This window comes from Eubalaena glacialis, chromosome 17 (assembly GCF_028564815.1).
Source record: "Eubalaena glacialis isolate mEubGla1 chromosome 17, mEubGla1.1.hap2.+ XY, whole genome shotgun sequence".
NCBI classification, from domain to species: domain Eukaryota; kingdom Metazoa; phylum Chordata; class Mammalia; order Artiodactyla; family Balaenidae; genus Eubalaena; species Eubalaena glacialis.
This window is the reverse complement of record NC_083732.1, coordinates 10,043,230-10,066,703: the sequence shown is the minus strand read 5'-3', so window position 1 is coordinate 10,066,703 and position 23,474 is coordinate 10,043,230. Positions and strand designations below refer to the sequence as shown.

Here is a 23,474-nt window from a genome sequence, read left to right as displayed (position 1 = left end):
GAATGGGGGATTAGGGTTATGAGACAGCTGGTGCCAAGACTTCCTCCTATTAAGTAAGCCTCTTTCTCTTTTGCTCTAAGTTTAGCGTTAAGAACGTGTAATTCAATAAGCTCACTGGAGTGGATAAAGATTAGGATAAACTGTGATCCTCTAATTTCCCCACTTAATTTCAAATGGCCAACTAAATCGAATGACATAATCTATTTGTACTTGAAAGGTATGTCAATCAGGAAATTCATAACAGAGTTGACAAGAATGTTATGTTTTCTGGAAGGCAATCTGTATTTATAAAGATAAAATGGAAAGAACACAGATATGAGTGAACAATTTTTATTGAAACCCTCAAAGATTAAAGAGGACCAAATGGTGAGTTTGGGTACCATAACAGAAAATCTCATCTAACTGTACCATCATTCACAGGAATGAACAAACCCAAACACGACAAAATTTAAATTCTCATGTAATTGCTACAAGTGAATGTAAATGAACTAATCATTTTATCATAACCTTTCTTTAATCATATGAAAAAGAAGGGAATTTACATGGCATAACAAAAGATATGCAAAACTTAATGAAACACAATTCTCTTAAAGTTCTCAAACTTATTTTTATAGGATGCAGAATGCACTTGAAATGATTAAATGCCTTCAGCTGATTCTTTTTTTATTGCAAACTGTTTTAACATCAGCTTAACCCCCATGCATGGTATTCAAAAAGAACACAGCTTTTGAATTAGAAAGATCACTTAAGTTAAAACGAGGACTGAACTTAGGAAAAGGCTGGGGTTTTTTCTGAAAGGAATCTTCAAGTACCAATATGTATAGAGAAAGAATACTAATTTTGGTTACATTTTCCCCCTTACTGTTAAATATACAAACTATATAATAGCTTTCAAAATAAAACACCCACATAAGATAACTTTAATTAAGAAACATTCAAACCAGATTTTGGAAAAACATTAAGCAAGAAATTTACTGGGCCAATGATGTCTTAATTTGTGATTACTCAAAACACTGGATCAGTCTCCTGCTCTAGAGCCCAGTTTCCCTCCCTCTTGGTCCCTACAGTTAAGAAACCTTCCATTAGTTGTGCTACTGAGACAACCTCTGATCATCTCACTTAGAGGAAAAACATTTTGCTGTACACTGACAGACCAAGGAGGGAGAGAGAGTAGGCACTCTGAAGAAAATTTAAATGAGGAAAAAAAGAAATTTACCAATTGAAAAGTTTTGTTTTGTCTAGTTTTTTTCCCCAAAGGAATGCTGCACCCATTTCACTTAATATTAGAAATCCAGGTTAAAGGCACTGGGATGTACTCCTCACCATGAGTAGACCGCTGAGTTACATTTGACATTTCTGAGTCTGCTATTGCAATCAGCCTGCTTGCTGAGTGTTTCCGTGACATCTCTTACACAGAAACCTAATGTAAATTAAACAAGTTTCAATCCGTGTATAATGTAACTAGTTTTATAAAAATATTCAGAGTTGCTAATAAAGCACCAAGAAGAAGAGAACCTCAGAGAGAAGACTCAGATCCTTTCCACAAGGTCACCCCTGTACAGTTTTCTCTAACAGGACCTCCAGAGTGACACTGGTCCTCTCTGACATGTCCTACCTATATAATTCTAGGGATGTAGAACGCTGCTGTGGTGACTATACCCAAATGCCAATTTTCATTACAAATAGTTACGAGACATGATACAAGATTTCATGGCTTACTCTTAAAAAAAGGTAAAATAGGTGCAATTTTCCTTTAAGAAAGTCTTTATTTTGTAATATACTATTAACATTTTGATGTTCCCTTCAGTAAACACTGATAACTATCCTGGGACTACCAAAGCACTGTGAAGTAGCTACAATTTAGCTACAAATACTGTATTGGTTTTCACTTGAATACAGTATTTGTACATTTTAAGAAAACATTGTACAAAAAAAAATCATATAAATGAAAGCCTCAAAGAAATATCTGTCACTAAATTTTTGAATCGAAGTGACCAAAGACCATAGTAAATGAAAACATTTCTAAACATGATGTAAACATAAGTGGAGTAACGCAAAACATCAAGGTACTCAAATCTACTGTATTGCTATTTTCATCCTTAACATATCTTTCTACATAGCTTTCTCCTTTTGGAACAGTAATATAAGGGGCAGCACATTATTTCATAACCATGTGCCATCAAATCAGTTAATACAGATGCTTGACACATAATTATACAAAATCAATTTGTTTCAAGATACAAAATTAATGTTGATATGTAATTAATGAAAAAAATAAGATGTTAAAAACATAACTATAAGAATACCCAGATATATGCTGTATTCCCATTTATATAGATCTGATCAATAAAACATCAACACATTCACTTAGATACTGATTTAATCCATGGATCAAGGCCATATTTTCAAATATTTTAAGGATGCCAGGACACTGCAAAAGCTGGAGAAAGGAGCTGAGGAACAATATATGCTTGCTAAACAAGAACTATGTTTATTTAGCTAGTGAATACCTAGAGTAATAAATTTTTTACTTCATGATAGCAATCAGGCTCGCAAACACCCAGAAATAGGAATTAAGGGTTTTAAATGTAGTTATAAAGGTCATAAAAAGTCTGATTAGACTGAGGTACGTTACTCAAAATTTTGAGATTCATTAAGTGGTAGCAAACAAAATAATTCCTCAGACAAATGCACATTTTTCAGTATACTTATTATTGGGGGAAGGAGGGGAGAAGAATGTGCATTAACTGGTGAAATCCACCAAGCTGCATATCAATATTCTGTTACACCAAACAGTTTGAAGACAAGGGAAATGTTCTAATATAATCTCAGATTATGTTTCATTTGGCTAAAATAGAGCATAAGGTTGCTTTGCCATATTAAAAGTTTACTACAATAATTTTCACATAAACATTTAGACTTGAACTCCAGGACTAAATATGGCATGATTATTTTGCTTTTAATCTGTCAAAGAGCTAAAAATTGACAATTTAAAAACTACAACAAAGAAAAAGTTGAAGCAGTGTGACTCTTACATCATTGAACCACTTCTAATGGTTAACTGTTAGTATTTAACAAATTCAAAGAGTTAATGAATCCTTGCATTCATTCAGTCTTCTGTGCCTTAGCTAGGATGCATAATTACAAAAGACAGCAGATACTGGTAAAAGCTTCAGGACAGAAAGTGCTTGAAGAAGTTACAGTTCTCAAGTGTGTTTGGTGAGAGTATAAGGGCAGATGCGCTGATGAAAACCATTACAAGAAGAGTCAGTTCTGTGTTAGAGTTCAAAGATGTCACCTTAAGCAGAAAAAAGCTTTAATAACGTCTTCTTTGACTTATTAGGCATTTCCAGAGTCTACATCATTAGTGTTGTAATTCTAACAGGACATCTTCATATGGTTATTGTTTGTTTCTATTTCTCTCCTGAAAGAAAAGCACAAAGACCTTTAACAAAACACCATCATTATTTAATGATTTAAACTATATGCATTTATAATGTAAACCATCTCCATAAGAAGTTCTTGACAAATACTAATTTTCAAGTAATTAGCTAAAAACGATTTACTATTACCTATACACACCTTAGTGGGATTACCACAAACCATTTTAAAATAAAGAAGTCCAAACACAAAGACATAGTTCAGGAGATTATAGGTCCTCTCCACAGCTCTGTTTTCCCACAGAATTTTGTTTAGGTGAGACTATTACAATAATGTCTTTCTAGCCCTTTCAATGAGTTTTTGATCGTGAGGTATCAAATAGACCAGAAGTCCTCTGAAGCAACTTGAAAACTACTGGCCGAGGTAGGGTTAGAAGGAAAAGAAAAGAGTTGCATTAAACTGCATTAAATTAAGCTTTCAGTATTAACTTAAAAAAAAAACAAAAAAACAAAAAAAACTTTGAATCACAAGCTTCCTCCATATCCTACTCTCAGATTCAGCATAATTTTTCACATGAAGACATATTAATAATACTTATTATTATAGTTTCTTTTAAGAAAGCAGAAACCCCTTGAACAGAACTTAAGCTGAGTGATGTTTTCATGATGTTTATTAACCAAATTATCCACATGTAATACTTATCCTTGAAAAAAAGGACGACTAGCACTCTGCATGCCTATCAAGTGAATGCATTACGTAGTTTGTTTGTGCCACCTGTTTTAATGTGTCATTCACTGGTTCTCATACTTTAGCAAGCATCAGAATCACCTGGATGGCTGTGGAAACGCTCACTATTGGGCCCCAAAGGTCTGAAGCTGAACTTGTGAGTCTGCAGTTCTAATAAGTTCAAGGTGATCCTAACACTGCTGGTCCAAGGACCACACTGAAAGCCACTTGTGTCTTATAAGACTCTCCATTTGTGGTTTCACTACTCCCACTTTTCCATAAGTGGGAGTTTATTTATTATGCTCCATAATAAATATGTATATACTTTGCCAATGGTCAAATTAATGTCCCATCCCCTGTGACACCATCAGAAAACTGTATTTTAAATTCCAAAGAGGGGACTTCCGTGGTGGCGCAGTGGTTAAGAACCTGCCTGCTAATGCAGGGGACATGGGTTCAAGCCCTGGTCCAGGAAGATCCCACATGCCGCGGAGCAACTAAGCCCGTGCGTGACAACTACTGAGCCTGCGCTCTAGAGCCCTCGAGCCACAACTACTGAAGCCTGCACGCCTAGAGCCCGTGCTCCACAACAAGAGAAGCCACTGCAATGAGAAGCCTGCGCACCACAAATAAGAGTATCCCCCGCTCGCTGCAACTAGAGAAAGCCCGGGCACAGCAACAAAGACCCAACGCAGCAATCAATCAATCAATCAATTTATAAAAATAAATTCCAAAGAGAACTTTAAGTTCTTTGTTACTAAAGTCCTTTCTTTTTCATCTTTATATATTCCTAGAACTAGAATAACAGTATTTAATACAGAAAGCTAACAAATAAATGCCCTACTATACAATAACTACAAATGAATTATTTCGTACACCCATAAGCATCAGTGAGATATTCCTAAAGAAAAAAACAAAAATGAAAACAGACAGCTAATTAATCATGTTTCAAAAGGATAAACAAAAACAAAAATCCAACAACATAAACAAAGGAAAAAAAAGACAAAAAAAGAATTTGGAACCAGGAAGCTGTAGTCTAATTTTACAAAGGCCCTAAAGCTTTTAAAAAACCAGCCTAAACATAAAGGAAATTTATTTCTCAGCTGAAGGAAACAGATTTGTATGAGAAATGTTGAAGCCTGCTTTAATTAGCTGGATATAAAACACGGTATTACAAATGAAGCAAAAAGTGGTAACAGCTCCCTGCTTATTCCTCCCCATGAAATGACTGATCAAAACTAGAGAAATTCACCAACTCCATGAAAAGCCCCAAAACTACAGAAAAAAAGGGCAATACTACTTAAGGATAAGCTAGACAAAGAGAGGTTTAACCTGAGGGAGATGATCAGGTACATGAATGAGGACCATGTTTTATTTAAATAGAAGTTAGAGATGCTGTTTCAGTTTGAACTGTAATCAACTATGGCACCTTTAACTGAATCAATAAAATATATAGTTTAAATCTGTGTACATAATGCATAACTTCTAACTCAGTGGACAGGAAAAGAGGAAAATTTTAAAAACTCCTTTCCTGTGGTAGGACAGGAAAGGAGGGAGAGGGGAGCTTGAAAGATCTAGGTGAACTAGAAAGCACAAAATATAAAATGGCAGAAATACACATTTATATCATTTATACATTTTTATCAAGCAATCAAAAAATGGAGGTTCATTAACGAAAACACAAAAGAGCTCAAAATTAAAAAAAGAAATCTAGTTACACATGATTTCCAAGAAATTAACCCTAAACATAAGGACAGAGAAAGCTTAAAAACAAGCCAAATGAAGACTTAGTCAACTATATTAATATCAGATAAAGTGGATTCTAAGGCAAAAACCACTACATTACTGAGTAAGAAACATTTTTTATAAAAAGCTATAACAGTATTAAACTAAAAATACAACTTTACATATATTAAAATTTTCAGAATTACAAAGAAAACCTGACAGGTTCCTAATTATAGCAAGAGAATTTAACACATTTCTCTTAGTAATTGATAAAGCAGACAAGTTAGTGAAAATAAAGATTGAATATACAGAATACAGAAAACTGAGCCAAATAATTACAGGGTACACAATGAACAACCACAGAAAGGAACTATAATATATGCCAGACCAGAAAACCAATCTAAATACCAAAGAGTCAGTATCATACATATCACATTTTCTGACATCAATTTTAACAGCAAAACAGGTAACAACAAACAAAATCTTACCACATTTGGAAAATCTAAAACACATTTCTAAAAAGTCTCCCAAAAAATCATAACAAAAATTCAAAAGTTTTTACACCAGTACAATATAAATATACTAAATCTAATAAGCCCTGAAAAATAAAATTAGAAATTTACATGTATAGAATTTAAAAAAACATTTTTTTAAAGCTGAAAAATAATGAGCTCATCATCCAACTCAACATGTTAGGAAATAAGTAGCATTGAGTCCCCCAAAGTAAAATGAATGAAATAAGACAGCAGGAGAAAATAATGAAACCGAAAACAAAGAGAGCCTAAGAGACCAAAAATAAAAACTGGTGTTTGGGGGGGTAAAAGAAGCTGACAATAGAAAAATCTCTGGAAAGACTGATTTAAAAAAAAGAAATGAAGCATAAATAATATTGTGAAGACTCACACAGTTAAAAAAAATTAAAATACTATTAATGCCAATATGAAAAAAAGCTTAAAACAACTTCCTAAAAATAAAATTTACCAAAACAAATTCAAGAATAAAAAGAAAACTTGAAGACTTATAATAACTAAAGAACTTTAACCAACAATTAAAAATCTACCCCAAAGAAAAACTCCCAGGCTCATGTGGTTTCACAAGAATTCCAAACTTATACCAACTGTTCCAGAGACTAGAAAAAGGAGTACTTCCTGATGTACCTTGAGGTTGGCAACACCTTGATACTACCTTCAGAAAAGCAGGAGAAAACTGAGTCCAGTCTCACCTGTCACAGAAGGACCTCTTAAGGGCTGTTCTGATGGTAACAGAGTGTATAGAGGAGCAAAAGTAGAAGCAGGAAGGCCAGTAAGGAGGCTAGCACAATCATCATCCAGTACAATAATAATAATAATGGAGGATGGAGAGCTAGTGGAAAGTGTTTAGATTCTGGATCTATTCTGAAAGCAGAGCCAACAAGACTTACTGATAGATTGGTTAGATATGGAGTGTGAAAGAGAAATATTGCGAATTAGTCCAGTATTATTGGCCTAAACTGGAAGGGCGGACAGTGGTGCCCTCTACAAAGAGGGAGAAGGAAGACGCTAACATTCTTGATCTTTCTGCATGACCACACTATAATAAAGAACTACTTTAAAAAGATTCCAGTGCCCACATTTGCATTTGATACTTTATTGTGTGTCAAGTTTAAGAAAAGAATAGATGCAGTCTAATAATATAAAAGCTATTCATCTGTACCAAAGATCAAATAACCTCAAAGTGTACTATAAAATGGAAGAGTTAGGAAGAAGGTCAAATAGTGAAAATGGTGGAGGACAGTCATAACATGTGTTAGTTTAGGTGGTCCAAATAAGAGTAAAAACAGGGTTCTAAGACTTAAGACTAATTCATGCTTTGAGCTGTGATTTAGTTTCAGCAAAATAACATCACTCATCACACTAAATTTTTTGTTTATGTGCAGTTTTATTTTGGTTTTAGAGTTTTCACTTAATTTTATGTTTAAGTAATACAAATAATAAAATTACAAGAAAAAAAGCATAAAGATCAAAAAGAAATAAAACGGTCTCTATTTGCAGATGATATGATCTGTTAGGCAGAAAATCCTAAGGATGTTCTATTAGAACTACTAGAACTAATAAGTGAATTTAGCAAGGTCACACAATATAGGACATTTCTATTGATATAAAATTGTAGCAAACAACTGGGAAGACTGAAAATACAAATTACATTTACAATAGTAAAAATTATATAAAATACTTAGAAAAAAATTCAGTAAGAGCCATGTGGTTTTCAACAGTGAAAACTACAAAATTTTACTGAGAGAAATTATGTCTGTCTCTCCAAGACCTCTCAGTTCTACAAAGAAAGGGTTATTGGGGCTTCCCTGGTGGTGCAGCGGTTAAGAATCCGCCTGCCAATGCAGGGGACATGGGTTCGAGCCCTGGTCCGGGAAGATTCCCACGTGCCACGGAGCAACTAAGCCCGTGCGCCACAACTACTGAGCCTGAGCTCTAGAGCCGTGAAACACAACTACTGAGGCCTTGCGCCACTACTGAAGCCCGCACGCCTAGAGCCCGTGCTCCACAACAAGAGAAGCCCGCTCGCCGCAACTAGAGAAAGCCCGCACGCAGCAACGAAGACCCAACACAGCCAAAAATAAATAAATAAAATAAATAAATTTTAAAAAGAAGAAGAGCTATTTATCTTAAGTGGCTTACTGGTAACCTTTAATATTTATCTGTTGAATGAATAAGGGAACAGTTAAGAAAAGAACACGCAGGCTCTAAATATATGGTGATAAAGGTTGACTAGAACACAAGATATATGCTACAATTCTCAGTGGGGGATGGGAGGAGCGGGATGTCACGACTTCTCTGGAACCTAGTAACAAGTTCTTAAAGCCAAGCGAAGGAATCAATATGCAACCGTATTTTGGAGTGAGATTTTGGACTCTTTACGATAAAATTAAAGTAATAAAATTATTATACTCCAGATTGTTGTTCAAAAGTGGAACTGTCCACTTGTAGCTTTTTTACATCCTAGGTATATATATACACTCATATATATATACTACATATATATACACACACATATATATACATAGTATATATCCTGCAGGGAATTGGTTCCAGGACCCCCGTGGATATCAAAATCCGAGGATGCTCAAGGCCCTTACAGCTGGCCCTCTGTAACCATGGGTTCCATATCTGCAGGTTCATGTCTATGGATATGGAGGGCTGACTGTTAATCATGCATTTGTTGCTAAAGAAAAATAAATAACTGAAATACCATTCAATTTAAGGATGACTGTTCACACCATAATCGATGTGAAACAAATCTCTCCCAAAGATCTATGATTAACCCAATAATCCATCTCCTAAAAACTCATAAATTTCTTTATCAGCATTGGAACTTAACATAGCCACTATTAACTCTCCTATGGGGTGCCAAGATAAATCTGAGGGGGAAAAAAAATCAATGTTATAAAATGCTAATTAAAGTACCTCTTTTCCCAATTCTGGCTTATAAAGAATTATTTACTAAGCTCAGAACAGAGTATTACTACAATAAAAACAGAATCATCTTGATTATTCAAATATCACTCAATGTCTTATCACAGAATTACTCACTTAAATACGTAATATAAATTTATTCTGTCAAGTGTGATACATCCTGGGCTACAAACTGTTTTCCAGAGAAATATTCTTTAAATTTTACAGTGACGATGAAAGGGAAAGATTTTATACACTGAATTTGCTTCTGTTCATCATAATCAACTCACAAACAGACAACTACAATCGTAGAAGAGTTTACCGAAAGGTCATCAGATAGAGACTTCAACCATTCTTGATCCTAAGAACTGCAATCTGATTAATGGGAAAGCATTCAACTAAATGTTCCACTTGAGAAAAAAGAAGTATAGAACTGTCAGGAAAATGCTTACTGCTAACTACAGTAACTACTACTAAAATAACTACAACTGAAGTAATTTCTTGTATATTAGCACAAACCTGATTACTTTGAGACAGACCTAAACATCATCTCATCTCAGAATCAAAATAATTCCAATTGTGAAAAAAATTCTATCAGGGACTAAACTTTACTCTTTGGAAACGCTCAACGACACAAAATAGCATAAATGACTAAAATACACAGACGGTTCTGGAAATTAAAACTATTTAATAAGGATTTTATTACAATTATGCCTTGCTTGTTTCTGCATAAGCCGTAGGGCTTCATCTCTTTCTAAGGGACTTAGGTGAATGCCATATTTTAGAAGTTCATCTCAAAGTTGCAGGTACCTGAAAACACTAATTGTTCCTATATGGAATTTAAAAAGCTATTAAACTAAAAATCTCACCTCAGACTGTTTACTGATCAATAAGGATTTTTAAGAATGAAAGAATACAGTAGAAGCTAAATGATGCACATTCAGTACAACAAAGGTAAAATTTCAGTAAAAGGTTATCTAAATAGTCAAAAGTAGACTCTACGGCTATGTAGACTACTCGAATTTATACTGGACATAATATACTCAAGACATTAGCAGTTCTTTGTTTTATTTTCCAATCAAACTAGCTTTATTGTTAGAAGTAATACATACAATTGCAAGTTAAAGTAAAAAAGTAAAGCTCCCCTATCCTCCTCTAGTCTTTTCTATTTCAACTTCCTCTGATAGGTTACCACTGTAAACTTTAAGTGGCATACTAATATATACATTTCTTGACTTGTCAATTCAGACACTATCAATTGCCATTGTATATGATGGGCAATTTATCACAGTGAACGTTATATTCTCCTCTTCCCCCTCCCTACAATAGAACTCACTCTATCTTTAGTTCTGGTGACTGTCCTTATGACTTTGCCCACTACGTGCCAAGCATTAGGTGCTAAGGATTCAGCAAAGAACAAAGCAAGTCCTGCTCTCATAGAGCATCTCCAAGGTCAGTGCTTCCCAACCGAGGGCTCCTGTGGTTGGTCTAAGACCACAATGCCATTTAACAGACGGAGGCTTACAGCCCTGAGGTCCACTGTATACAATGAGAACCTTCTGACTCAAAATGCATACGGAGTCCCTATTGATTGTTCTAGTATAACCAGCTACCACGTGTTATCCTTCTTGAATTCCTTTTTCATTCTGCTGAAATACCTCTTCAAGTTTCTCATGAAGGATATGTAGCTAAGCTCTTGTACACCTGAAATCTTTATTTTGCACTCCTCCCTCACAGATATAATTCGACACTCATCTTTAAGAACATAATTCTATGCCCCATTCCCCTATACTACAAAATATGATTTTATATATGTGTCCAGAGCTGTAGATGACAGACTCTCCTTCCTTTGTAGCTTACTTACAGGCCTTTTGCTCGGAAAGCTTGTCTCTTTATCTTATCTTTTTTATCTTTTACAATTTTAAATAATCCTGCTGGTTACTCAGTGAGCCCATCATTCTGAAAACATGTATCTTTTGGCTCTGGAAATTTTTCTTTAGTCGTTCTTCCCTCCAACTGTTTCTTCCTGTACTCTTTTTAAAGACTCCTTTAGATATAGTGGACCTCCTTTCCACCACATCTTTCACGCCTTATGTTTTTCATCTCTATTATTCCACATTTGGAAATTTCTGATTTGAAATTCCAGATGATTAACTGGATCTAAAACATTAACATTTTATTAATCCACTTGCTTAAAAAGAAACATTTTTAAAAACTGTTGACAATCCTGTTTCTCATTTCCAAGAACATTTTCTGGTTTTCTTTTCTTTTTACATGTGAATCCTAACAAATCAAATTTTGTTGTATAAATTATCTTCTGCTCTCTGAAATACCTATTTCTTTTAGAGGATTTGTCTCGGTTTTTTCATCAAGCTTGATTTTAATCAAATATATCAAAATTATGTGTTCAAATCTAAGAATGAAGAACTATACAAACACTGCAATAACTGGCATGGATTTTTCCTGCAGTTTTAAGTTTCACGACTACCCCTCACTCTAAGATAGAGAGCCTGACTTTCCATGTTTTATATGACCAGACAGGATATGTCTGGTCAGCTCCTCCATAGGCTGCTGTACTGGCAAAGCAAGCTGGGGAATTCCTCTCTGCTAAAATAACCAGAAAAGGGGCAAGAAGACAGTCAATAAAAAAGACCCAGCAGTGACAAGATGGAATTCATTTTTTTTAAACTTCTTTTCTGCTATCACAAATAGGCTGAAGAACTTAAAGAAAAAAATGAACACAGTAAGAAGAGAAATGAAAGAAAGCTACAGTAACCACAAAACTAAATGTAAAATTTTAAACTATAAAACTTCTATTAAAAAGTATACGAAAAAATTTTTCCACACTTGGGGAAGGCAAAGATTTGAAGTCAGGTTACTATAAGCCTTCTAAAATAGTTCTTATTCAAAACTGTTTTGGTTATTCTAATCTTAGCCTGGATCTTATACTACAAAAAAAGATTAAAAAAAAAAAAAAAAGGCTTAAAGGACACTCTGGACCAACTGACAGACTATCACGGTTACATGAGAGAATATCCTTATTCTTAGGAAATATATACGATACTTTTTTGGGGTAAAGAGCCATGACGTATGAAACGTACTCTCGAATTGCTCAAAAAAACCATAAAGCAAGCATTTTTCCTGATTGCATTTGAGTTGTTCCCTGTTATTTAGTAGTATCAACTGTGCTCCTAAGAACATTCTTATATGTATTCTGGGGTATGCGCGAAGTTTCTCTTAGGTATAGATATATATCCTGGAGGACAACTGCTGAATTACAAGGTACTGAAACGTTCAGCTTTGTAAGAAAATGCAGAACTACCCACCCACATGGCTATATCAATTCAATGCTCCCACCTGCAATTGTATAAGACGTTTTGTTGTTATACAGTCTCTCCAATACTTGCTATTATCAAATTTCTTAATTTTGCCAAATGAGTGGATATAAAATATTTTCTCATTATAGTCTTGATCTGCATTTCCTGAATTATTATTAAGACTGAATATCTTTTTACACTTACTACCCATATTTATTTCCTCTCTCATGAAAGGATTATCCATATCTTTTGCCCATTTTTGTAGTGGATTATTTTTTTCTTCAACTGATTCATAGGAGTTCTTTAAATATTCTTGACAACTGTCTTCGGTCAGTTATGTTCAAATTCCTCCCAGTTCCTAACATGTCTTTTTACTTTCTTTAAAGCATCTTTTGATGAACAGATTTTAATCTAGACAAATTTTTATCAATCTTTTCTTTTATAAGTAGTGCCATTTTTTGTCTTGCTTAAGAACCCCTACTTTACCCAAGGTCTCTGAAGGATGTGCACCTGGGAAAATGTGACCTCGACATATCAGAAGCTTTGAGGAATTTCAGCTGAATACAAGACAGATGGGGTCACATTAAAAGAGAACATAAATAATGACTTGAAACTCCTTTTACTTAAAAAAGAAAAAAGGCATAACCAGTGAAGGAAATCCTAGCAAAACACCACTTATTTGTCCTTTTTGATGGAGCCAAGGAGGACCTAGAATACACAGGGGGCACATCCTTCATCACTGGGATGCCAAGAGTATTTGAAAGTAGTTTTGCTGGAAAGCCAAAGTGCAAACACAAGCGTACCTAAGAGGAAATCTACAAATGAATATCTACAATTTCTGCCTGGACAAGGAGTTAACAGCTCCAGAAAGAAAATGGCAAGAACACATGATTTCCCAAATGCCAAACAGTTAATAAGCAGGGGAAAAGGTTTCCTGACATGGTGGTTTCAAACTCAAAGGAAAGTCAAATTTCACCCACTAGCATGTCCATTGCACTGGCTCTCCCTTCTTACTCTTCACAGGTTGTTGAATCACTTAACTGGTAAAGTCAACATACATCATGGCTCTCCCTTCTCCACATTTGCCATGGAAAGAGAATATGCAACTAACACCAAGCATTAAAGCACACACACAAAAACAAACCTATCTGGGGGCAAATACCTGATCCGGATGATTCTCTGCCTGGTTTAATGATGACAGAAAAAAAAAAAAAAAAAGCAAAGAGTCTTAAAATATTTTTTCACAAAAAAAGGATACTAACAAAACTATAATGAGTTCAGGTAGACACTGGGGAAAGATAAAATACAATGGGGAAAGATAAAATACAAAGGGGAAAGATAAAATACAAAGGGGAAAGAAAAGATAGTTTGGGGGGAATACTGTACCTTGATAGTGGTGGTTACACAAATCTACAAATGTGTTACAACTCATAGAACTGTACAGCCCAAAAAAGTAACTTTCACTGTATGATTTAAAAAAAAATTTTTTTAAGGATATATACACAAATATTTATAGGAGCTTTATTTACATTTTTCAAATCTGAAAGCAACCAGATGTCCTTCAAAGAATGAATGGTTAACAAACTGGTAAATCCATACAATGGAAAGACAGAATTAAAAGGAACAAAGAACTGATACGCAAAGCAACATAAACTGCAAAGACATTGTGCTGAGTACAAGACGCCAGTGTTAAAAGATTACACACTGTAATTTCATTCATGTGAAATTATGGAAAATGCCTTATAGAGAGAGAGAACAGATCAGTGAATTACTTACTAGTGGAGGGGAGAACTTGACTAGAAAGAGGCAGCAAAAGGTAATTTACAATTTTACTGTATGTTAATTTAAAAAAAAAAGAAATTAAAGAAGATATGTAAGAGGAAGGAATTTAAAAATGATAATTACAGGAAGCAGAAATAAGCTTTCAACACTCATCTTTGTGCTCAATAAAATCAAGATGAGAATGGCCAAGAGGGGGAAAAAAAAAAATCAAGGTGGACTCTGGAACAAGGGATTCAGGTAAGAAAACAACAGTTGTGAAGGGAGAACTAGATGTGGTAATGTAAGCAAACTAACGCTGTCATTGAAAAATACAAAACCTCACAAATCACTGAACCAACACAAAGTAAATCAAATCAATGACATGGAAATTCAATTTTGAGAAACTCTCCAAACGCGAAGAAAAATAATGAAGATAAGAACCAATGGCATTCAAGGACAAAGATTCAATATATATTTTGACATTACTAGGAAAAAGAAAAAAAAACAAACGTGGCCTACAGATGAAGGAATAAGGAAAATTATAGGAGACCCATACTGTGCACATTCCATATACATGTTCACATAGCAAGAATAAATTTTGTGCACACAGACAGAAATAGTTATTTCCAAAGAAAGAAAATTTAGGCTGGCCCCAGACTTCTCCATAATATAAAACTATAAATAAGAGACTATAAATAGAAAACTATAAAACAAAGCCTGAATGAAAAGACTGTGACCCAAGATTTCTATATCCAATAAAACTGTTGTTCACATATCATGGCCAAAGAAAGGCATTTTCAGGATTTAGAAGCACTTAATAAATATATTACGCCAAATTACTCTTCCTAAAAAAAAAAAAAAAAGATGGTAATAAAACAACCTAGGCTCCAAATTAAAATGTCAAAGGTGGGTTCAGACACATTATAAAAACACTGGCAGTAAGCCATGAAACAATTTAAATGTAAAAATTTTAAGTTTAAAAATATAAAGTTTAAATCGTTGTATATATGACTACAAAACATAAATAATTCCTGAGACAATTATATAATAAAAAAAAAATAAAACTAAGATAAATTTTCAGACTGGGTAGAGGAGAAGTGTGGAAAGACGTACAAGGTGACCTGTCCTGGGTGATGGGAGAAAAGAAAAGTTGAATCATTTCTCCTGATTCACTATTTGTAAAGGCTCTTACAGTGGGACAATCTACTCAACTGCTGAGCTTCAAAAACTCAGAAGCTACTCTTGATCCTCCTTTTCCCCTCACTTCCCACATTTAACCTGGAGAAATCTCAATTATATTCAGCAATTCACTGGAAAGGTTGAGCAGGGCCTTTAAGAGTCATACATATTATTCCAAAGCAAAGTTTCTAACAATTCAGTGCAGCAATCACTAGCACCAGAATCACCTGAGGTGCCTGTAACACTACCAGGTCCCTTATCAAATGTATCAGATTTTCCCTGAGTGGGTCTCAAGAAGCTGCATTTTCAGGGAGCACCCTAATTGATATTTATATGCCATAAGGTTTGGTAGGATCATTATTTCAACATTATTCAGCGGTGAGGATTGTTATTTGAAACAGTTCCCTCTTCTTTACAGACTAAAAAGCCACAGGATACTCAGGCTCACACACACAGAAACGAATCACTGATGTTGTACATACAGATAAAGTTGAAGTTCGTGCTTTATCTTAATTTCTACATAGAAGCTTTCCATAGTAACCAACATAATTTACTGGAGAAGATTCTAACTTAAGCCCTGCTTCATTTGAAATTTAAATGTATTGTCTATGGAAAAATCTGCTAGTTGCCTATTCCATCCATTCTCTTTCCCTCCTAAAAATAGGACTCTGCAATTTACTTTTGTAGCTTGGAACAGAAAATATTCCTCAGCCTGTCCTGCTCTATGCGCTCTGTGATCAAATCCCGGCCAACCTGACGCAAGTATAAACAGTGTGTAACTTCAGGATACATCTCCCTTAGAGTCTCACAGTGGGCAAATAACAGAATTGGAAATCAAATTCTGCAGAGTTTAAGTCCACTTCTCAATTCTAAGCTGCCTTCCTATAAAGTCAAATCCTTACTATATTTTGTACAAGTGCTTTAAGTGTACAAGTTATGAACAGGCCTCAGGAATCTTGGGGGAAAATATCTATTTATCATAAATACAAAATATGTAGTACTCAAACATTTGTTTAAAAGCTGTTTGTCTCAAACTCCAAATACATTTTCCCGTAAAATTAAAGTTTAAGATTAGCGACTAGAATCCCTAGCCAGTTCTTAAGTCTGCTTAATTACAAATGCAGAACTCAGGGCTCTGATAAAGCATAAAGACCCTTATCACCTGAGGAGTATGAATAGGCAGGAAGCAAATTCAGAGTAAGGGTTACCCTTGGAAAGGCATCCGAGGCCTTCACGGGGAGGGGGGGCCTGCAGAGTTCTGTTTCTTAAGCTAAGTGGCTGGTTGCCTTCAGAGTAAAGTTCTTAAACTCAGAATGTAATATTAAAAGGCATTAAAGATGTCCATCCATACACACCACCGCAATAAAAAGACCCTACACACAAAAATCACTGTACTCTTACCCTACGCATGGCTTCCTCCTCTTCTTGACGCTTTTCATAATGTGCAAAGTCATCAAAGATTGAGGTGGTGTGCTTGAAAGTAGCAATTATTTTGAGCACTTGCTTAGCTTTTTCTAGGGGTACCTCTTGGGTGTCCCTTGAATTGGTAACTGGCTTGTTGTCATTATTTTCTAAGCGAATGTGCCGCAACTGGTTATTGGGAACATCTTTGACAAAGATCCACTTCACTTCAAATTTGCCCTTCCACTTGTCCTGAGACCAGACACCGGCATACGCATTATAGTCCACAACAGACTTCATCTCGGCCACGCCGCAAAAATGTCCACTGCCATTCACGCTGAAGAGCAAATAGAGCGGGCCCTTCCCATTCAGGGAACGGTACGCGGCATCCAAACGCTTGTTGCCGTGCTCAGTACTACACCAGATAGAGTACTTAATGGAACGGTGTATGTCATCCTCCGAGTAGCTTTTAATTATAAACACCCGTCCGTTCTTCAGGTTCCAGTCAAAGTCTTTGGGATTGTAGTTGTTTATGGCCTTTAGCTTTTCCAGCACTGGATGCACTTCTACACTGGCGGGCGAAGCACTGGCAGCAACAACACCTAAACCAAAGTTCTCACCTCCCCCGCCACTGTTCTGGTGGAAGCCCGCCCCCCTGTTCCGAGGAGCCAGCCAGCGATTCTGCAGTGGCTGCGGCTGCGGCTGCACTTGGTGAGGCTGGGCCTGCGGCTGCGCTCCCGGCTGCGGCTGCGGCGGCGGCGGGGGCAGCTGGCCTTGCACCAACGGTGGCGGCTGAATTAATGGCTGAGGCTGCTGCACTAGAGTCTGAGGAGGCAGAACTGGCTGGGCTGCTGGAGCCTTTACCACTGACCCCTTCTCATCCCAAGTTCCAATGTTCATGTTGTGTTTTATAGGAGGTGGTGGCACGGCGGAGCCCCCAATCCCCACGCTGCCCTTGGGTTTGAGTTTCGGTTGAGGTTTGGCAGGCTTTCTGGCAATGGCAGCCCAGGAGGTTGGCTTAGGCGCCGCGCTGCTAACGGGGGGCACACTATTGGCGGCAATGCTAGTCATACCACTGCTGCTCAAAGCTGTTCCTACAGTTTTTGTCACTGCGGCTGTCAGGTCACCACCAATTTTCAGTCCGGTCATGCCTTGCTCAATACTGCTAATGCCAGGCACCTTACTTAAGGTATCACTGCCAAACCCAGCCGGTCCATCAGTAATAGCTCTCCCAAGAGAACTTGGTGGATAGCCGTAACTGCTACTGTAAGCAGAGCTTTGTGTGGATTGTCCCTGAGATCCACTTGTCCCCCATGTAGAGAAATCAGCATTACCAGGAAAAAAGTTAAATCCATGTTGACCAAGAAATGGAGGGGTATTTCCTAATGCCCCAGGTTGACTAAACACACCATCTGGTATATAATGATGTTCTCCATTACTCATTTGTCCATAGGTTGTCAGATATGGCATAGGTTGGTCTCCAGCTGTGGACCATGCTGCTTCCCCAAGAGAGTATGGAAATCCAATGGACGGAGCATAGTAACTAGGCATGTATGGATCTGACATTGGTGGATAGCTGTTATTCTGGAAAACAAAAGATCACAGTCAGGAGCGAAATAAGATTAGGGGGGGAGAGAGACATCTGAAAGATTAAGATCAGATAGTTTTAAATAAATGGAAAACAGATGCACCTGTTCCAGATAAACAAAATTAAAATTTCAAATCCAGTTTTGTCAAGGAAAAACTTTACTGATGACTTTTTATTTTATCTGTAATGAAATTACAGGGTATTTTTTTGCGGGGGAGGGGGGTTGGGGGATAGGGTGGGGATTATTTTTGTTTAAGAGCCAGATCCTCTGCGCACGATTTAAAAATACTCTAATTTCTACAAAAAGCTGATTTATAAAGTTTGCAGAAACACTGATTGTTAGCTTTATTTTTAGCAACTGATGAACAAAAAATTTATGTGCAAGGATTAAACAAACATGGAAACTATGCCAAATAATAGAGGAATTACAGTATATCTCTATGATGGAATCCAGTTCAGCAATTACATTTTGTACTTTCATAAAGAAAAACTAGAATAGAGAAATGTTCACACTCTGAGAGGAAAAACAAAAAAAGATTCAAGATTATACTTAGAGCATGATCCATATTTGTTTGTTCTGTTTTGCCTTGCTCGTTTTGAAAAAGAAAACAAAATCCTAATGGTTTCTTAATGGCTGGTTACAGGTGCCTATTTTCTAAATTTTACATAACAAATTTATCACCTTCCTGATCAGAATTTTAATTTAGAAATAGTAAGTTCCTATCATTTTTTCCAGAATTACTGTAATTAAATTGGCCTTTATTTTGAATAAAATTAATCATCCATTTAGTGATTTGCCAAAAATCAAAGCTTATTAAAGAAAAAACTCAGTCAAATTTGTTACTAGCCAATGTAAAAAATAAAATATTCTACGGATTTCTTTTGAAAGTAGGTTTCTTATGCCAAAAATATGTCTGATACAGCCGGCCCTCCAATCCACAGGTTCTGCATCCATGGATTCAACCAACCATGGAGCGAAAATATTCAGGAAGAAAAAAATTTCCATAAAGTTCCAAAAAGCAAAACTTGAATATGCCACACGGGCAACTACTTACATAGCACTTACATTGTATTTGGTATTATAAGTAATCTAGAGGTGATCTGAAGTATACAGGGGGATGTGCATATGTTATATGCAAATACTACGCCGTTTCATATACGGGACTTGAGCATCTGTGGATTTTGGTATCAGCGGGGGTCCTGAAACCAATCCCCTAGGGACACCAAGGGACAATTGTAATAGATTTTCACTCTATGATTTAGGTGTGGTTTTTAAAGCCTTGGACAGAGCTTCAGAATTTGTAAAATTAAGCAAGATGAAAAAACTAAGCTAATATCTAGTCAAGACAATTTGTATTCCCCTCCCAAAGGTCAATACCATTTTGAAGGCTGATTATTCACTTTATTTACATAGATATTCTAAGTTCCCTGGAGCAAAGTGGAGAATGCAATGGAGCAAAGTGCAAAATGGAGCAAACCCATTCTGGTTTTTTTGGCTGTTACTCTCTTGGGATTATTCTGCCACTGCTTTCCCACTCAAGAAAGTATATCAATATAAATATGTGACAATTACATCATAGATACTACCTGGAATTCATTTTATTTTTTAAAGGCCTATTATTGAAAACTAAAATGCTTTACTATTACTATTAAGTTACTTGTGACATACCTTACAACTATTAAAACTGTCCACTGTACATAAGAAAGCTAATTTCATATTTTGCCTTTTGAAATGACTGATATAATTAAATGAAAATGACAAGAGAATCAAATAAAGGCTGCATTTAAGTTAATAATTAAGACATAGATTTACTGAGTGTTTTCAGTGAAACTTGAACTTAAAAACAAAAAACTGTGTCAGCATTATTTAAAGAAAAAAAAGACTTTAAACACATTTGATATTAAGTATATTCCACTGTATCCAAAACTGGAAATATATGTGTCAACCATTTACTAATTTAGCTGAACATATTCTTTAACTATATTGGATAATTATTAACCATATTTGAAAATATATTCAAAGAATGCTCACAATATTAGTATGAAGGAAATGAAGCCTGAGGGAAGCTCAAAGTCACCAACAGTGGTTTTCAAAGAAAAAAAAAGAATTCTTGAAGAAATTAATAATGAGTAAGCTTCAGTAGCCATGGATATATATACACACACCTGTGTTTATAATTCAATCACCAAATTATTTATTGAAAGTAAAAGTATTCATAGTACTTCATACTGAAGTCACTGTGAGAAAGCCCAAAAATTTAGCCAATATTAATGAACATACATAATCAAGATTTTTTTAATTTTTAAATTTTTTGAAGTTATTAAGGTTTCCCTTTATTACTTTTTTAACCAAACACTTACTGAATGCGTACATTGTGAAAAATACTGATATAAAATATTCATTCTAAAAGAAAACCTAGTTAAAGACATTGCACAGGGAAGTGAATATATTCCACATGAGGGAAGAATAAGGAAGCTGAGTTGAATATGGAGGTAATCAGTTTCAGTTTCAAAGTTTTAATTTAGAATGTTGGCGTTGAAATCTGGACTTAGTAAGTCTTTACCTGGATGTGGGAGTGGAAAAACAGACAAGGTGGAAAATTTTTAAGTTCATTCATCATGATAAAGTGTTTGCAAAATCACACTCGTAACTTATGTTGAATATTCTTACTTCACCCTCACAAATGCTGAATTTTGCACAACAGTTACACATCAGGTTCCTAATTTGTCTATATCCATCACATGATTCAGGGATCAGCAAACTAAAGAGCCAAAGAGCAAATATTTTAAGCTCTGCAAGCCAAATACGGTATCCAGTTGCAGTCACATATTCATCTTCTTTTAACAACCCTTTAAAAAGCTGCTAGCTCAAGGGTTTCCTCAAAGAAAACAGGTTTTGGTCCCTGGGTCACAGTCTGTCAACCCGGTTTTAATAGATTACCTAATATATACTGATTCCTACTTAAAAAAAAAAAGCCCCCCCAAGCTATATTATTAAATGGGTAACAAATTTTCACAAATTCTGCCACTTCTGGGGCTGGACCAGGTCCACACCCTTTTGCTGTGGGGCCTTTTATTAAATATCTTTTCAATTTTTTTTAAATCATGGGTTTTACTACTTCACCCCTAAACTACTGATTCTGTCAAAACAGTAAGTTTAAATTACTTTAAAATGTGCTCCATCAATCACAAGGGCGTTGTCAGTCAGCTCAAGCTAATGAGCAGAGATGCACTGCTGTCCCTACCTGACTACAGAGCTATCCACAGTGCTTCCATGCTACCAGCCTAGAATCCTTGAGTACATTGGATAAATGGCCTGCTTTCTCCAGTTTATCAAACAATGCTATTTATTTCCTAATTCTTTCAGTAGTTTTAGCTGAATGAGATGTTTTTTCCTCAGCTTTACGAAAGTAACTTAAGCAGTCTCCTTCCAAAAGGCAAGGGTTTTGGTTTGGGTTCTAGTAAGAACAAAGTTGTAGGAAACTACTAAAGTTTAAAAGTAAGATATGGTCAACACATTTTGTATTAGCAGAGCTTCGATTATAATTGGAAATATTTTTAAATGTTTTGCTAAATGTCAGATAAATTTTTAATTGCTAGCTAAGTGGAATGAAGGGGAACAAAATTTCCCCCTACTGATGATGGAAAACAGAAACTCAAAACTTTCTTTCACCTTTTACTTCAAACCTGGTACAACGAGGTACAATCAATTTAACAGTTTATGTCCAAATAATCACTTTAAAATAGTTTATTCATAATTCTGAAATTGGTCAGTAACAGTGAAATTTTACTTTGTTGTTTAAAGATATATAACCTTTAACAAAGTGATATGAAATGTCTGGCATTTCCTTCTTAGTCAAAAAACTAATTGAAAAGGGGAAAATAACAATATGTACACATAAAAAATGATATAATAATCAATGGATATAATTAAACATACTTGTAAAGTAACAGATCCACAAACCCTTTACCTAGAGCATAAACTTAGAAACGCAACCTGAAGGTGGATGTGAAGCCACGAGGTAACTAAATTCTAATCCCAACCCAGTACTTATCAGCTGTGTGAAGCCAATATCAAGTTACTTAAAACTCTGAGTTTTCTCAAATACTAAAAAGAAATAAAGATAATGTCCCTAGGACACAATAAATATGCAATCAACAGTAGTTATTCCCTACTTTTGCAGTTTCTATGTCAGTGACCATCAGATCATTTAATTTCTCTAACCCTGTTTCTTCGTCGGTAAAATGGGAAAGTACCTGCTGCTCTAATCAATTACATTATCTTTAAAAATTTAGTTAACTGCAAAGTGCTACACTGAAGTATAGGAGTTAATCTTGTTTTAAATTGAAAACTAAAATACAGAAAAGTTGAAAACTTCTTCCTTTGAATTTCAAAATCATTTATAATTATCATTTCTTAGCCCTGTGAGTCAGGTCAATTGTTTTTCTATTATCTCAAAGAAAACTTGAACAACACTAAGAAAAAATTCATGATTACTGTTCTGACCTGAGGACACGTTAATACAACTCAATTATAACTGAGTCTTTCAGTTATAGTAACTTAATACCTATTTTTACTTCATAAATATCCAAACTTCCAAGAAAGAACATTGTACAATGTCGTAGAAGTTCAATAATAAATGTTTGAGGTATTATTCACCAAAAACAGCACGTCTGCATAGAAAAATGGAAAATGTTTTCCATTAAGAACCTGAGGTACTTCAAACCCCAGAACTACTAGATTAACAAAAAGTTAAGTGAAGTTTAGTATACTTTTAATGTTTATGTACATTTTCTTCTATTATTTTAAAAATATTATTGTACTTCTCAAAAAGTAAAATACATGCATATTTAATCACATAGATGTCATAAGAAAAAATGTATCATACATTATACTCAATTAATCTGAATATTTCATCAACCATACTTCTTCATTCCCTAATTCTAGCA

General features: G+C 35.2%; 1 protein-coding gene across 4 annotated transcripts in view; it reads right to left on the bottom strand.

Moving 5' to 3' along the window:
- Positions 1 to 347: 347 nt before the first annotated feature.
- The window catches only part of YTHDF3 (YTH N6-methyladenosine RNA binding protein F3), a 33,397-nt gene continuing 10,270 nt past the window's right edge, over positions 348 to 23,474 (bottom strand). For all 4 annotated transcript variants that reach the window (XM_061171697.1, XM_061171699.1, XM_061171700.1 and 1 more), the window contains 2 exons: positions 16,937 to 18,520; positions 348 to 3,424 (listed from right to left, as the gene is read on the bottom strand). In XM_061171697.1, the coding sequence (XP_061027680.1) occupies positions 3,401 to 3,424; positions 16,937 to 18,520 (1,608 nt within the window). In that variant the 3' untranslated portion in view covers positions 348 to 3,400. The remainder of the gene's footprint in view (positions 3,425 to 16,936; positions 18,521 to 23,474) is intronic.